General features: G+C 43.0%; 1 protein-coding gene across 3 annotated transcripts in view; it reads left to right on the forward strand.

Moving 5' to 3' along the window:
- The window catches only part of CAT (catalase), a 36,708-nt gene extending 22,203 nt beyond the window's left edge, over positions 1 to 14,505 (forward strand). For 2 of the 3 annotated variants that reach the window (XM_060400055.1, XM_060400054.1), the window contains exons 8-12: positions 17 to 169; positions 3,796 to 3,934; positions 6,477 to 6,607; positions 10,656 to 10,763; positions 12,486 to 14,505. In XM_060400055.1, the coding sequence (XP_060256038.1) occupies positions 17 to 169; positions 3,796 to 3,934; positions 6,477 to 6,607; positions 10,656 to 10,763; positions 12,486 to 12,644 (690 nt within the window). In that variant the 3' untranslated portion in view covers positions 12,645 to 14,505. The remainder of the gene's footprint in view (positions 1 to 16; positions 170 to 3,795; positions 3,935 to 6,476; positions 6,608 to 10,655; positions 10,764 to 12,485) is intronic. The other variant, XM_004016396.6, reaches the window with a different exon arrangement.
- The last annotated feature ends 218 nt before the right edge of the window (positions 14,506 to 14,723 follow it).

Consider the following 14,723-nt stretch of genomic DNA (forward strand, 5'->3'; position numbering starts at 1 on the left):
ATGCCATTATTTTTAGGTTTGGCCTCACAGTGACTACCCTCTTATCCCAGTTGGTAAACTGGTCTTAAACCGGAACCCAGTTAATTACTTTGCTGAAGTTGAACAGTTGGCTTTTGACCCAAGCAACATGCCACCCGGCATCGAGCCCAGCCCTGACAAAATGCTTCAGGTAAACCTAGTTGATCGAGAGGTTGTGAGGCAGGAGTGTGTGAACAAGCCTATGTGCCCTTGCACGTGTACGTGTGTACACACACACACAGAGTATAATTTGGCTTGATCTTTATATGAAGAATTAACTAGAACACCACTTAAACCTTGGTCTGGGTCTTTAGTTCCTGTGGGACTGAATGAAACATCCTTTAATGAGCGTTACAGGATAAAACAAATTTCATAGTGAGTCCCTCAATATGGTAACTTGGATATTTAGGCTCTTAAGTTAAAAGAAGTTATAGTAGAAATACTTTAGGTATTTGTGGGATATTCTTTTTCAGTCTCTAATCAAGGATGTGGAATACCATTAATTGATTATAACATTTGATCAGCATAACTGTATTCATTTTCTCTTTCATGTAAAGAGAAAATGATGGCACATGTAAAAAGAGATCCAGAGACGATTTTTACAACCTCAGTTTATGTTTCCATTGATTAAAGGCAGTGGGTTTTACTGTTTGTTTTGGTAATGTTCCTCCTGCTGCTGGTGCTAAGTCGCTTCAGTCGTGTCCTACTCTATGTGACCCCATAGACTGCAGCCCACCAGGCTCCCCAGTCCCTGGGATTCTCCAGGCAAGAACACTGGAGTGGGTTGCCATTTCCTTCTCCAATGCATGAAAGGAAAAGTGAAAGTGAAGTTGCTCTGTTGTGTCCGACTCTTCGCGACCCCATGGACTACAGCCTACCAGGCTCCTCCGTCCATGGGATTTTCCAGGAGAGAGTACTCGAGTGGGTTGTCATTGCCTTCCCCAGTAATGTTCCTAGGCATTCAGTATTTTTTCACCTCTATCCAGTATGTTTTTTCAAGAGTACAAAGAGTGAAAAATTCTTACCTGGATCAGAAATTAATGGGGAAATAACTGGCTTAATAATTATAGAGTAAATCAATGTTTTGTGTTCTTAGACTATGATCATGCTACAAAGGTTAAAGTTTTTACCCTAGATCAGATCACAGTGACTGACGGCTATTTCTTATGTAAGCGTCCGATTCCAGTTCAGGTGTCACTGTCCACGGAGGTGAACTAAGTATCCTTTGTTTTTTTTAAATAATAATTTTTTTTTGCTTTGACATTGGGAACATTTGAACCTTTTATAGAAATAAACTTATATTCATTTTTAATTTAATTGACTGCTGTGGGTTGAATACCTGTCTACTCATAGACCGCCATGGCTGCTATAGTAGGAGGCCATACAGCAGGGACGAACCATTGTACTTGGTTCGCCTTTTGATGAGCATTGAGGAATTGCCCAAGGTTTTTTGAGTAGGTAAGTAATAGAATCTGCATGGGGCCTCAGGAAGAGTCTTTTGGCAGGAATATTTAGGGTGACGTTGTTGGAAGGATGGCTTGGAAAAGGAGAGCCAGTGAGGGGGGCTTGGAAATTACTCTGATAGGAACTAACGCGTGACCAGGTGGTAGTAGTTGTACAGTAATGGACGGTGTTTTCAACAATAATGTTGAAAGGCAACGCATTCTTAAATTTTAAAACCTTGGGATACCAAGTGTAAACCGGACCATGGTGAAAAGCCCTCAGTAGTGTAATGTGAGTCCCAGAGACTGTTCCCTGGGTGCCTGGTGATGCAGGGGCAGCCCTTTTCCCCTCCCACGCATTACAGTTTATCAGGAGTGGAGAAGTCGACTCCTGGAGTGGGAGAGCTTTGCTCTGTTTTTTCACCCCAGCCCAGCAAGGAGCTTGGGCACAGGGCCCTGGGTAAGGCCTTCATTCAAGTTGGGGTCAGGGTGTGGCCTTGCTGTATGCATTTCTCGGCTTAACTTGGAAGGTCTCTACCTGTAGGTGGGGATGCCTTATAAACACAAGGTGACCCCAAACCAGAACAATATGATGAGGCCACATCCAGGAGCTGCTGATGGCTCAGCTCTAGCTTCTGTCCTGTTGGTATAGTTAGAGCACAGCTTAGTCCATTTTGGGCAGAAGGAGGCAACCAGCATCCAAACCCTAGGTGCTTTTGTTCATGGTTGCATGGCTGGTCATCTGAATATTACTTAATTTTTAATATTTTTGAAGATTTCTTTTTTGATGTGGACCATTTTTAAAGTCTTTATTGAATTTGTTACAGTGTTGCTTCTGTGTTATGTTTTGGTTTTTTTGGTCAAGAGGCAGATCAGATCTTACTAGCTCCCTGACCAGGGTTCAAACCTGCACCCTCTGCATTGGAAGGTGAAGTCTTAACCACTAGACAGCTGGGGAAGTCCCTGAATATTACTTTAGACTCATGATTATGGGAGGTAGAGTCACTCATCCAAGAGCAGATTATGGACAGAACAGCAAGACTGGACTAAGCATTTGGCCTGAGTGATTTGGTACAAAATAATCACATCAGTTGCCCTATTCAACTTGATTTGTGTTTTGGGTGGCCCATAGAATTAGTGATATAAGAATATTCTTTCAGGCTTCCCTGGTGGCTCAGATGGTAAAGAATCTGCTTGTAATGTGGGAGGACCTAGGTTCGAGGCCTGGGTTAGGAAGATCCCCTGGAGAAAGGAATGGGTACCCACTCCAGTTTTCTTGCCTGGAGAATTCCATGGACAGAGGAGCCTGGTAGGTGACAGTCCATGGGGTCGCAAAGAGTCAGACATGACTGAAGTGACTTAGCACGCACGCATGCATGAATATTCTTTCAGATTCAAGGCCAATAATAAAGTCAATTAAAGAAAACTGCTTGTGAGTAGAGCTTTGAATAATGAGAATATTTAAATAATTGGATACTAAGATTTATATGGAGTTAATCATCAAGGTTTTTGTTTCAGCACTAATTGAAAGAAATTGCATAATCTCCTGCCTTGGTAAATATGTGATTTAGTTTAATCTTGATTCAGGGCCTTGTGTCATTGTAGGGCCATCGTCCAATACCATGGCTTTCTTTGTGTAGTACTTTGTTAATATCTAGAAAGTCTCAGAGCTCAAAATGTATCTGACATAAACCAGGCTGCAACACAAAAGGTGTTTTGTTTTTTTTAAAAAATAATTTCCTGTACAGTAGGTTTTGTAGAAATCTGCGTCTTTTTGTTAAGAGCAAATGGTCGACCCCTCCCCTGGACTGAGAGAGTGGGGAGGAATGGAATTAGTTCATGACTCCAGTTAGTTGGGTTCTAGCAAGCTTGTTTTGCAGTGTAATGTGTCCTTGGAAACAAGAAATCATTTTTATTTCTTATTTATTTTTTTATATTTTGGCTGCACCACTTACCATGTGGGATCCTAGTTCCCCAACCAGGGGTCACACCTGTCTCCTTTGCATTGGAGTCTTAACCCCTGGGTTGCCAGGGAAGTCCCAGGAATAAGAAATAATTCAAGCCTGGGCACTAACTTGTTATTTGAGGGAAAAAGGAGTTATGATCTAGAAGAGAAGTGAAGATTTGTGGCTCTTTGGCTGCACAATGTGGAGGATTAAGGACCGTTCAGCTAGGGAGCACTCATTTGGTGAGAGAGAAGAAACTGGTCTTTACTGGGCAGACAGTCAGGGCTCTGTGGTGCTCTGTGTTCGAGGCTTGCCAGTGAAGTTCACGGGCTGTTTCTCTTCTGTCTCTTACTGCACGTTGTCAACGTCTGTTCCCTTTATGACTGCAGGGCCGCCTTTTCGCCTATCCTGACACTCACCGCCACCGCCTGGGACCCAACTATCTCCAGATACCTGTGAACTGCCCCTACCGTGCGCGAGTGGCCAACTACCAGCGTGACGGCCCCATGTGCATGATGGACAACCAGGGTGAGCCTCAGAAGGTGGCTCGCTCTGAGGGTGCTGGGGGCCACTGCTGGGCAGGGGTTGGGGTGCCCCATCAGCCCAGGGGTTTTCAGGCTGCCCTGGCGACCTCCAACTCTGTGGAAGCCCCATATGGCTGCTTGTGCCCACCATGTATTTCTTGCCCAGCAATGAAGGTCTCAGCTGCCTGAAGACGCTTCTTACTTTTATTTATTTTATATGTTTTATTGAGAGTTCCCACCTCAGATTTTACTTTCTGTCCATCTCACAGTGAAAGGCAGGGAGAAAGATCTTTCACCCTGGCTGCTGCAGGGTATCATCCAACTTAGGGAGCAGGTTTTTGTTTTTTTTTTTTTAATTAATTAATTTTATTACTGACATTGATTTTGCTGTATTTCTTGCCAGTCTCTTCTGTGAATATTTGTTACACATTTAAGATTAGCTTATACATATATCATTTTGTGCCTTGCATCTCGTTACGATTATTATCATTAAGCCTCTTCCACGTATTCAACAAGTTAATATGCTCACTAACTGAGTATGTTGGGTGGTTGCAGTATTTCTGCTCTCTGAGGCTTGACGTGTTGGTGTAGAATTGCCCAAAGTAATTGGTACTCCTCTATCTGTCTTCTGTGTTTTTATCCTTAAGTTATTGTTTTTCATTAATATTCCTTGATTCTTTTGTTGTTGAGACTGGCTGTATTAAGTGAAATTTGCACAGTCATGTCCGATTCTTTGCATCCCCATGGACTATGCAGTCCTTGGAATTTTCCAGGCCAGAATACTGGAGTGGGTAGCTTTTCCCTTCTCCAGGGGAATCTTCCCAACCCAGGGATTGAACTCAGGTCTTCCGCATTGCAGGTGGATTCTTTACCAGCTGAATCACAAGGGAAGCCCAAGAATACCAGAATGGGTTGCCTATCCCTTTTCCAGTAGATCTTCCCGACCCAGGAATTGAACTGGAGTCTCCTGCATTGCAGGCAGATTCTTTACCGACTGAGCTGTCAGGGAAGCCCAGCTGTATTAAAGTGATTCATGTATATTTTGGGATGTCATTAATAAGTAATTGCTTTGTGTTTACCATTCTTGTTTACTATTATAGTGGCATACGTGTGAAAAAACTACTTGACACCCCTTTTGCCTAATTTTAAAAGTAGAAAGTTTGACCTGTTCCCTTGCAGTTCGATGAAAAAACTTAATCTTTCCCAGTAGTCAATGACTTGAGGACAACTCCAACTTTGAGTAAAGGTCAGAGCTTATTTGGAAATAAAATTTTAAAGTTACTCAAACTGGCACATTTCAAAGAGCTAATTCTTAGTACAGAAAATCACTGTGATGGCTCGTTATTGGAGAACTTTGCTTTCCACATGGACGTGGCTGACCTGGAATGAATTTCTTGGGCTGGTAACTGGACTCCATGGGAACATGGTGCCCTTGTCTTCCTAGAGCTTTTGATTCCTTTGTCAGTGTGATGTAGCCACCCAGGATTGTCTATTCCAGGAGGGACCTGGGTAAAATTCTAAACCCAGACTGGTTTGTTCAAACCACTTGCTATGTTTTTTCAAGCCATCCTTTCTGTTTAGGCAGCGTGTACTCAGATAACACAAGCTTCTGTTTACATCAGCTGAAGCAGAGTATGGTTGGGAAAATAAACATGCCAAAAGGGAAAAAAAGAGTCTCAAAATTTATTCTGGAAGTCTTAATACAAGTTTTGATTGCATTTGTCATTATTTTTCCTAAGTCCAGAGAAATCAGTGGTGACATACTAGAAATATCAAAGTTAAAAAAATAGTTTAAAAATGCATCTGTAGAAAGAAGCAAAAGTGCAGCTGTTGGGTTGTTTGGCCCAAAAGTTCGTAAGATGTTATGGAGAACCCAAACGAACTTTTTTGGCCATCCCAATAGAATTAAATAAAGTCGTAGTCAATAAAGGAAAGAAACCCCAAGCATCTTAAACACCTTTACGAGGTAGTGAAGTAGAGTCCCATGATGGGAATCTCGTATGTGCTGGAATGGAAGAGTCAGAACTTCCAGATTCCGGGTCCAGCACTGACCACCGCATCACCCTGCAGCAGTCAGCGAGTGTCTCGGGGCTCAGTCCACGTGCCTGGTGACTGAAAGAGCAGAGCTGGAACTCTGAGCTCCCAGGAATCCCATGATTGCATGTCTGAACTGCGCCCAGGCCCACTTGAAACCCTCCAATTTGAAATGCGTCTTTGGGTGTCATCTTCTGTGGGGGCCAAACCAAACTTATATAAATATATTTGTCCTGGTAAGCATCAGAAGACTGTAGAGATGGGACCATCTGAGTGTTCAAAGGGAACTTGAGATCTCTTCTGTAAGATGCAGAGGGAGACGGACATGTGAGCAGATGACAGTATTCTCTAAGAATCTGGGTGTGTTTATAGCTAAATGTGGGGAGTTCAAAATAATACGTGCATGGCATGTGCACACACATACATATATAATTGTCACTTGAATTTTTTATTTTGTAGACTTATTTCATTTTTCATCTCCCCAACTGAATGTATGTGGTTTTCCTTTAAAGGTGGGGCTCCAAATTACTACCCCAATAGCTTTAGTGCTCCCGAGCATCAGCCTTCTGCCCTGGAACATAGGACCCGCTTTTCTGGGGATGTACAGCGCTTCAACAGTGCCAGCGATGACAATGTCACTCAGGTAATGGCTCCTTTGTCTTCTGTGAGAGTCGCTTGGTCATTCTTCTCAATGTCTGCATATATTCCCCTTTTAAGTGTCTGCTACTGCTACTGCTAAGTCACTTCAGTCGTGTCTGACTCTGTGCGACCCCAGAGACGGCAGCCCACCAGGCTCCCCCGTCCCTGGGATTCTCCAGGCAAGAACACTGGAGTGGGTTGCCATTTCCTTCTCCAATGCATGAAAGTGAAAAGTGAAAGTGAAGTCGCTTAGTCATATCCAACTCTTAGTGACCCCATGGACTGCCAGCCCACCAGGCTCCTCCGTCCATGGGATTCTCCAGGCAAGAGTACTGGAGTGGGGTGCCATTGCCTTCTCTGTTTAAAGTTTAAAGTATCTAATATGTCTCAAATTGAATTCAGGGACAACATATTTATTCATAACTCAGTTCCCATATTAGTTGGAGTTGAAAATAGAGTCTCAGATTATCTTTTTTTTTTAATATGCAAATATCCAGCATTCAGTACTACATTATCAGGCATACCCAACACTTAAGACCTTATATCTGAAAAATCAAGAGGGAGGAAAAAAACAAAACAAAATTGGCAATAGAAGCAAACCTACTGGAGATCCAGACAGTGAAATTGTCAGATACAGGTTTTACTGCTGCTAAGTCGCTTCAGTCGTGTCCGACTCTGTGCGGACTGCAAATAATATTTTTAGGAAAATAGAAAAGATGACAACATGGAGCATTATTGAGAACTTTAATCTATAAAAAAAGAATTGAGAGAACATCCCTAGCAGTCTAGTAGTTAAGACTGCATTTCTGCTGCAGAGGGTGTAGGTTCGATCCCTGGTCGGGGAACTAAGATCCCTCAAGCTGTGCAGCGTGGCCAATAAAATAAAATAAAATTTAAAAAATTGAATGGACATACTGAGCTGGAAAACGAACAACTAAAGTAAGCATTTAGTAAATGAGTTTAAAAAGGTGATTAAACATGACTGAAGAAAGGATTACTGAACTGGCAGACAGAGCAGTAGATGTTATCAAGACTCACTCATGAAGAGAGAAAAAAAGAACTCCCCTTCATTATGAGAAACCATTTAGAGACTGAGAACGCAAGCTGGTTTGCTTTCCTCTAAATAACAAACAACACACGTACAGTGCATATAAAGAACTCCCACACAGCAATAAGAAAAAGACAAACGAATATGAAAAAAATGGGCAAAAGACTTGAAGAGGCACTTCATAAAAGAAGGATCCAAATGACTGGAAAACAGACAGAAAGGTCATTTATTTCATTAGTCATCAGGAATACACAAAATAAAACTAAAAAGAGGCGCTGCTACAAATGCACAAGAATGATGAGACTTAAAAGGAATGTGTACCAGGTATTTGTAAAATGAGAACCAGCTCTCACATAAGTGTAAATTGGTTCAGGTGTTCTGGAGACCTAGTTGTCAGTATCCACTGAAGCTAAACATGTACGTGCCTTTTGACCTAGTAAGTGCACTCTTAAGCATAGATTCCAAATAGAAATGTGTACATATGAGCAGCAGAAGACGGGTACGACAGTTTCTTCATATCATCCAAGTGTTCATCAACGAAAGCTTAGATAAATAAACCGTGGTATATTCCCACTGCTGCTGCTGCTGCTAAGTCGCTTCAGTCGTGTCAGACTCTGTGCAACCCCAGAGATGGAAGCCCACCAGGCTCCCCCGTCCCTGGGATTTTCCAGGCACGAACACTGGAGTGGGTTGCCGTTTCCTTCTCCAATGCATGAAAGGAAAAGTGAAAGTGAAGTCGCTCAGTCGTATCCGACTCTTAGTGACCCCATGGACTGCAGCCTACCAGGCTCCTCCATCCATGGGATTTTCCAGGCAAGAGTACTAGAGTGGGGTGCCACTGCCTTCTCTGCTATTCCCACAGTGTACAGCAATGAAAACTAATGAAGTATTCCAACAAGCAGGCACACAGGTGAATCTTACAAACATGAACAATAGGACGGGAATATAGACCACATGATTGCATTTGTGTACATTTCCAAGAGAAGTAAAGAAAGACATTTATAATAATAGAAGTAAAAACAATTGGGGGGTCAGTTGGAGAAAGGGGACTGGGAGGAGGGGTATGTAGGGGCATTTCTGAGATGTGAGTGACGTTTCTCTCTCGATCTGGGTGGTTGTGACACATCATTGTCCCCTGAAGAATCACAGTGAACTTCACACTTGACGTTTGGTACCCTAACTGCAGACACAGTACACTTAAAAAGAAAAAAAAGTTATTCTCTCGCTTTGTATACAGGCTATTAAAAATGTCACTTTTTCATTAATAGGAATTTGGTCCTGCTCTTAAAGGTCTGTGGTTAACGTGTTGGAGTGGGTAGATTAGCTCAGCATCCTTATCTGGTTATGAAATGGAACAGCTGTCTCGTGTGTGGAGTCCATGCCCTCCTGTAGTGAGCAGCCGAGCTGTGTATGATGGGTGGTTGTTAGCCAGGCATGTGCTGTGCTGTGCTTAGTCGCTCAGTTGTTTCCGACTCTGCGACCCCATGGGCTGCAGCCCGCCAGGCTCCTTTGTCCATGGGATTCTCGAGGCAGGAATACTGGAGTGGGTTGCTATTTGGTACTCCAGGGGATCTTCTTGGCCCAGGGATCAAACCCGGGTCTCCTATGTTGCAGGCAGATTCTTTACTGTCTGAGCCACTAGAGTTTGTGATATGACCATTCAGACTGGAGTGGGGTGATACCTCACTGTAGTTTTGATTTGTATTTTTCTAATAATTAGCAGTGTTCAGCATTTTTTTCATGTTTGTTGGCCATCTGTACATCTTCTTTAAAGAACTATTTAGATCTTCCCACATACAGTACTTTGATTGGATTATGTTAACACCTAAAAGTCTAAAGATTTTTAAACTTTAATATCAGATTTAAAGTTTGCTCAAATTTTAAAAGTAGTATTATATTCTGATATTTGGTAACTTATAAAAACTATAAAGTTTTGATATTTTATAAATTTGCTACCTTGGGTAATTTGATGTTTTACAACTAAGCGACTTCACTTTCACTTTTCACTTTCATGCATTGGAAAAGGAGATGGCAACCCACTCCAGTGTTCTTGCCTGGAGAATTCCAGGGACGGGGGTGCCTGGTGGGCTGCTGTCAATGGAGTCGCACAGAGTCGGACACGACCGATGCGACTTAGCAGCAGCAGCAGCAGCAGAACAGTACATAGAATAGTGTCTGGGTGCATTATAGGTATGTGAGTAATAAATATTTGCTCAATGAATGGATGAAATGTTGAATAGAGTCAGAGCGATAACAGAAATGGCTGATTTCAGAAATAAGCAGAGGCTGTTAGAACTCATATATGTATTACTTTGCTTAATATGTACTTACTTTTAATTTTAACCTTTTGATATTCATTTTAGAAGTAAACTCAGTATACTGTAAGCAAAATACCACTATTAACATCTGTCTTTAAGAAATTTTGGCTTCTGAGTAGCTAAGAACCTAATTAATGAGCTAGGGTGTGTCCTCTCTGGTTCTGGGTGAACTGAACAAAGGTTGTCTTGTGCTAAACTTGCATTTGATGACAGCACGTTCTGCACTTGTCAGTAATAAGGTGTGGCATTTTTAATTGTAGGCCACACTGCCTTTTATTTATAAGAGATTTATAAGCAGTGACCACAAAACACATTATTAAAAAGAAGTCATGAGCTATTATCTTCCTTTTTTTTTTTTTTTGCCTATGCCCCCACGGTATGTGGGCTCTCAGTTCCCTGACCAGGGATTGAACCCATGCCTCCCACATTGGAAGCGTGGAATCTTAATCACTGGACGGCCAGTGAAGTCCCCTGTTATCTTCCTGATTGACTTAAAACAAAAAGTGAAGAACTTAGCATGTGACAGTTTCATCTATAGTTTTAAATTATTCTTAAATTGCAAAGCCTTTTTTCATTCTTACAGCAATGAGAAATCTTGCATCTTCATTTCAAAAGTGGGGTTTGGATCAGTTTTGTTCGTGATCAAATAGTTATCTGATTCCCCGCCCTCTGTTTTCAATGAGCAGGTGCGGGATTTCTATTTGAAAGTACTGAATGAGGAGCAGAGGAAACGCCTGTGTGAGAACATTGCGGGCCATCTGAAAGACGCACAGCTTTTTATCCAGAAGAAAGCGGTGAGTGATACTTTGTAAGCCGAACAGTGACACCTGCTGGCAGGATGGGAGAGTGCAGCTGAGGGAGAAAAACCTTCAAAAGAAGTGTCATTTCTATTTCACTTGAGTTAAGCAAACTTAAAAAAACTAGTATGAATCCCCAATCAACCTCTGATTCCTTTCTTTCTATGGCTTACCTCCAGCAGATGCACTGTATCCATCAATCCTTTACTCTTTGTCCAGTGTGTAATAGTTTAGGGCAAATCGTCTCCTAATGCTATTCAATCTGACTGTAGACAAGTTCCATGTTAAGAGAGTAATATCCAGTATCAAAATGTGGGTCCTGCCACAATTTTGCTTAGACTTTAGATGATAAGAAATATAGATTACGTCTTTGTGGTGTGAAGTCTGCCTGACTGCTCGATGTTATGATACCCAATGTGCCTTCAGAAGCAACAAGAAACATGCTGTTTTCTGGGGTAAAAACTGAGCTGCTTCCAAAGCTCAGGCTGACCTTTCGAGCAAAGGTGTCCCAGGGCATTTCTGATGGTCGCTCGTTGTGCTGTTTGCTCACTGTTGGTTTCCTGGCCGCCCCAGGGTCAGCCTCTCATAAATTTAGGAACCGCTGCCCTTCTCTTATCTCTTGGCTTCTGCCTCTCTGTTCATACTCTCTGGAGTATGTTCTAAGGTCTGGAGATAAGTACCTTGCAGGCTGGGCGCTTTCTCTGCAGGCTGAGCTCTAGAAACCGTGTTTGATGAGTGTGTATATGAAAGATAACCCTTTGATTCCCTGGACGCTAGTACTTCTTGCTGTTTCACTCAGGCAGAGAGCCTGACTGTTGCTCTGTGAGAGAGGTGGGGCGGGTGTTTTTTCATCTTTCTTAGAAGAATGAGTAAGACTGTAAGCAGAGAGTTGGGCTCAAACTCTTGGCCTTCTCCTCTTAGTACGCTAAAGCTGCCTGGCCTCTGTGGGTTCTTGATATCCTACCTCTGGCTGTCTGCTGGGGATCAGCCCCTGGTCAGGAGTTCCTTCTCGAAGTGTGCAGAGTTGCCCAGCACAAGCCAGTGTTTGTACACCTCACTTTATTTTTTAATTGGCGTGTAATTGCTCTATAAGTTGTGTTACTTTCTGCTGTATAACAAAGCACATCAAGGATATGTATACATATATCCCCTCCTTCTTGGGCCCCTGAACCCAACCCCTGCCCCATCCTACCCGTCTAGGTCACCACTGAGCTGAGCTCCCCGTGCTGGACAGTAGCTTCCCACCAGCTATTTATTTTACCCATGGTGTATACGGCTAACTGTAAATTCAGGCAGTGTCAGGGCCTGTTTCTTAATACAAATCACTGTAACTTGTTGCATTCCTCCGAGGTCAGCTCTTTACCTGCTCTAAGTGGAGCCCACCTCCTAATGCCTTTTCTCACAATACTCTGCAGGGTTGATTTAATCGACTCATTTGTTTTTATGGGAGTGGATATTGAATTCTACGAGGGAGATTTGATTGTCTCACCTGTTCCATGAGAAGTGGGTACTGAAGCTCAGGCGAATGACTTATCCAGGGTTACTCAGCCAGTATACATCAGGACCTGAGTCCTGCTCCCTGTTGTTAAATGCTGTGTGGCTCTGCCCCCTGTGGACGTGTCCCTCCTCCCCTCTGGAGTGAATCCCGTGGAGCAGACACGAGGGACTGGCGTGGGAGGGGTCTAGGGTGATGCTCTCATGGTGTTCATTTGCTTTCAGGTTAAGAACTTCAGTGATGTCCATCCTGAGTATGGCTCCCGCATCCAGGCTCTTTTGGACAAATACAATGAGGAGAAACCTAAGGTGAGCCCAGAGCAGCCCAGCTGTGGCAGAGGATGTGTGTCATGGATAGGCACAGTGGGTTTTCTCTTGCAGTGATTCTCCTGAGGGACAACTATTCAGTTTCTTAAGCAGCTGTTCACAATCTCAGTTGAGATATAAAGAACTCACCTGGAACGCGCAACCTCTTCATTTAAGCCCTGGGCCATATAAGACTCTGTGTGGGTCGGTGGGTGTGGGTGTATGTGTGTTTGTGTGTGTGTGTGTGCCTGCGCCATATAAGACTGTTGTGTGTGTGTGTGGCACGCCGTGTATGTGATGTCATGTGTGTGTATGTGTGTGTGACGTGTGTGTGAGACGTGTGTGTGTGAGATGTCGTGTGTGTATGTGACGTGTGTGTATGTGGGATGTCGTGTGTGTGTGTATGTGACGTCGTGTGTGTGTGTATGTGACGTGTGTGTGTGTGCCCGCGCCATATAAGACTGTTGTGTGTGTGTGACATGCCGTGTGTGTGTGTGTGACGTCGTGTGTGTGTGTGTGAGACGTCGTGTGTGTGTATGTGACGTCGTGTGTGTGTATGTGTGTGTGACGTGTGTGTGTGAGACGTCGTGTGTGTGTGAGATGTCGTGTGTGTATGTGACGTGTGTGTATGTGGGATGTCGTGTGTGTGTGTGTATGTGACGTCGTGTGTGTGTGTGTGCCCGTGCCATATAAGACTGTTGTGTGTGTGTGACATGCCGTGTGTGTGTATGTGATGTCGTGTGTGTGTGTGTGTGACGTCGTGTGTGTGTGTGTGAGACGTCGTGTGTGTGTATGTGATGTCGTGTGTGTATGTGATGTCGTGTGTGTGTATGTGACGTGTGTGTGTGAGACGTGTGTGTATGTGACGTGTGTGTGTGTTATTGTGTGTGTGTGTGATGTCATGGGTGTGTATGTGACGTCGTGTGTGTGTGTGTGTGTGTGTGTGTGATGTCCGATTCTTTGCAACCCCACCAGGCTCCTCTGTCCATGGGATTCTCCAGGCAAGGATACTGGAGTGGGTTGTCACCTCCTCCTCCGCAGGGGCTATAGTCCATAGGGTCTCAAAGAGTTGGACACAACTGAAGCAACTTAGCGCATGTGCTTATAAGACAATCTAAGGTGGACAAACTCTGCATTGTTACTTTCATTTGAGCACAGATGAAAGCAGAAAAGTGCTGAGTCTCTGCCCGAGTGAGCTAACTAACTTGCTGGTCTTGCCCTTTTGAACCAGAACGCAGTTCACACCTATGTGCAGCATGGGTCTCACTTGTCTGCAAGGGAGAAAGCTAATCTCTGAGGGTCGGGGGCCCTGGTCCTGCACCACCTTGCCGTCCGCCTGTGAAGCAAAGCCTGTGTTCACACCTGTGCCCACTGATCACTGGATGGAAGATTCTCCTGCACTAGACGTGCAAATGCAAGTTTGTGTCTGCAAAATGATAATCCAGATTTCTATCGCAAATGATGTAATAATGGCTTTTAATCCTACTTTCCTGTGGGTGAATGAAGGTTAGGGCTTAACAATCATTTAAAAGAAACATGTATTTGCTTTTGACAGCTGATTATTCACTTAAAATGACTAGAATGAAAGTTTCTAGCAGAAATACGATTTTATTTGACAAGAAAAAGTCTTGGTGACATTAATGTTTACATATCATCTCATGGCCTATTTTATAAAACTATCACTGTAATTATATAAGAAGAAAAGATAAAGATAATTTACTGAGAAATTTAAATTTTTCCAAGTTCTCATGAGGAAGAACACATTGCTATCTTTTGAAAATAACTTCAGCACCATCATGGCTTGATGTTTATTCCTGCTTTGAATTAATCAGATTTTTTAAAACTTGGAATTACATTTATCCTAATACAGTACTGATTTTGCAGTAGACTGATTTGTAATTGCTTTCCTTTTTCCAATAAAATAATGTGTAAATAAAAATAGAAGACTGGTGTTTGATTTCTTTAGTCTCCATATATAACTTGAAATGTCTCAAGATTCTTAATCTGAATATCATGTTATTAGATTGTCATTGTTTAGTTGTTTAGTCATGTCCAACTCTTTTGCGATCCCATGGACTGTAGCCAAGTCAGGCTCCTCTGTCCATGGGATTTCCCAGGCAAGAATACTGGAATGGGTTGCCATTTCCTTCTCCAGGG

The sequence above is a fragment of the Ovis aries genome, chromosome 15 (assembly GCF_016772045.2).
Source record: "Ovis aries strain OAR_USU_Benz2616 breed Rambouillet chromosome 15, ARS-UI_Ramb_v3.0, whole genome shotgun sequence".
Classification (NCBI taxonomy): Eukaryota; Metazoa; Chordata; class Mammalia; order Artiodactyla; family Bovidae; genus Ovis; species Ovis aries.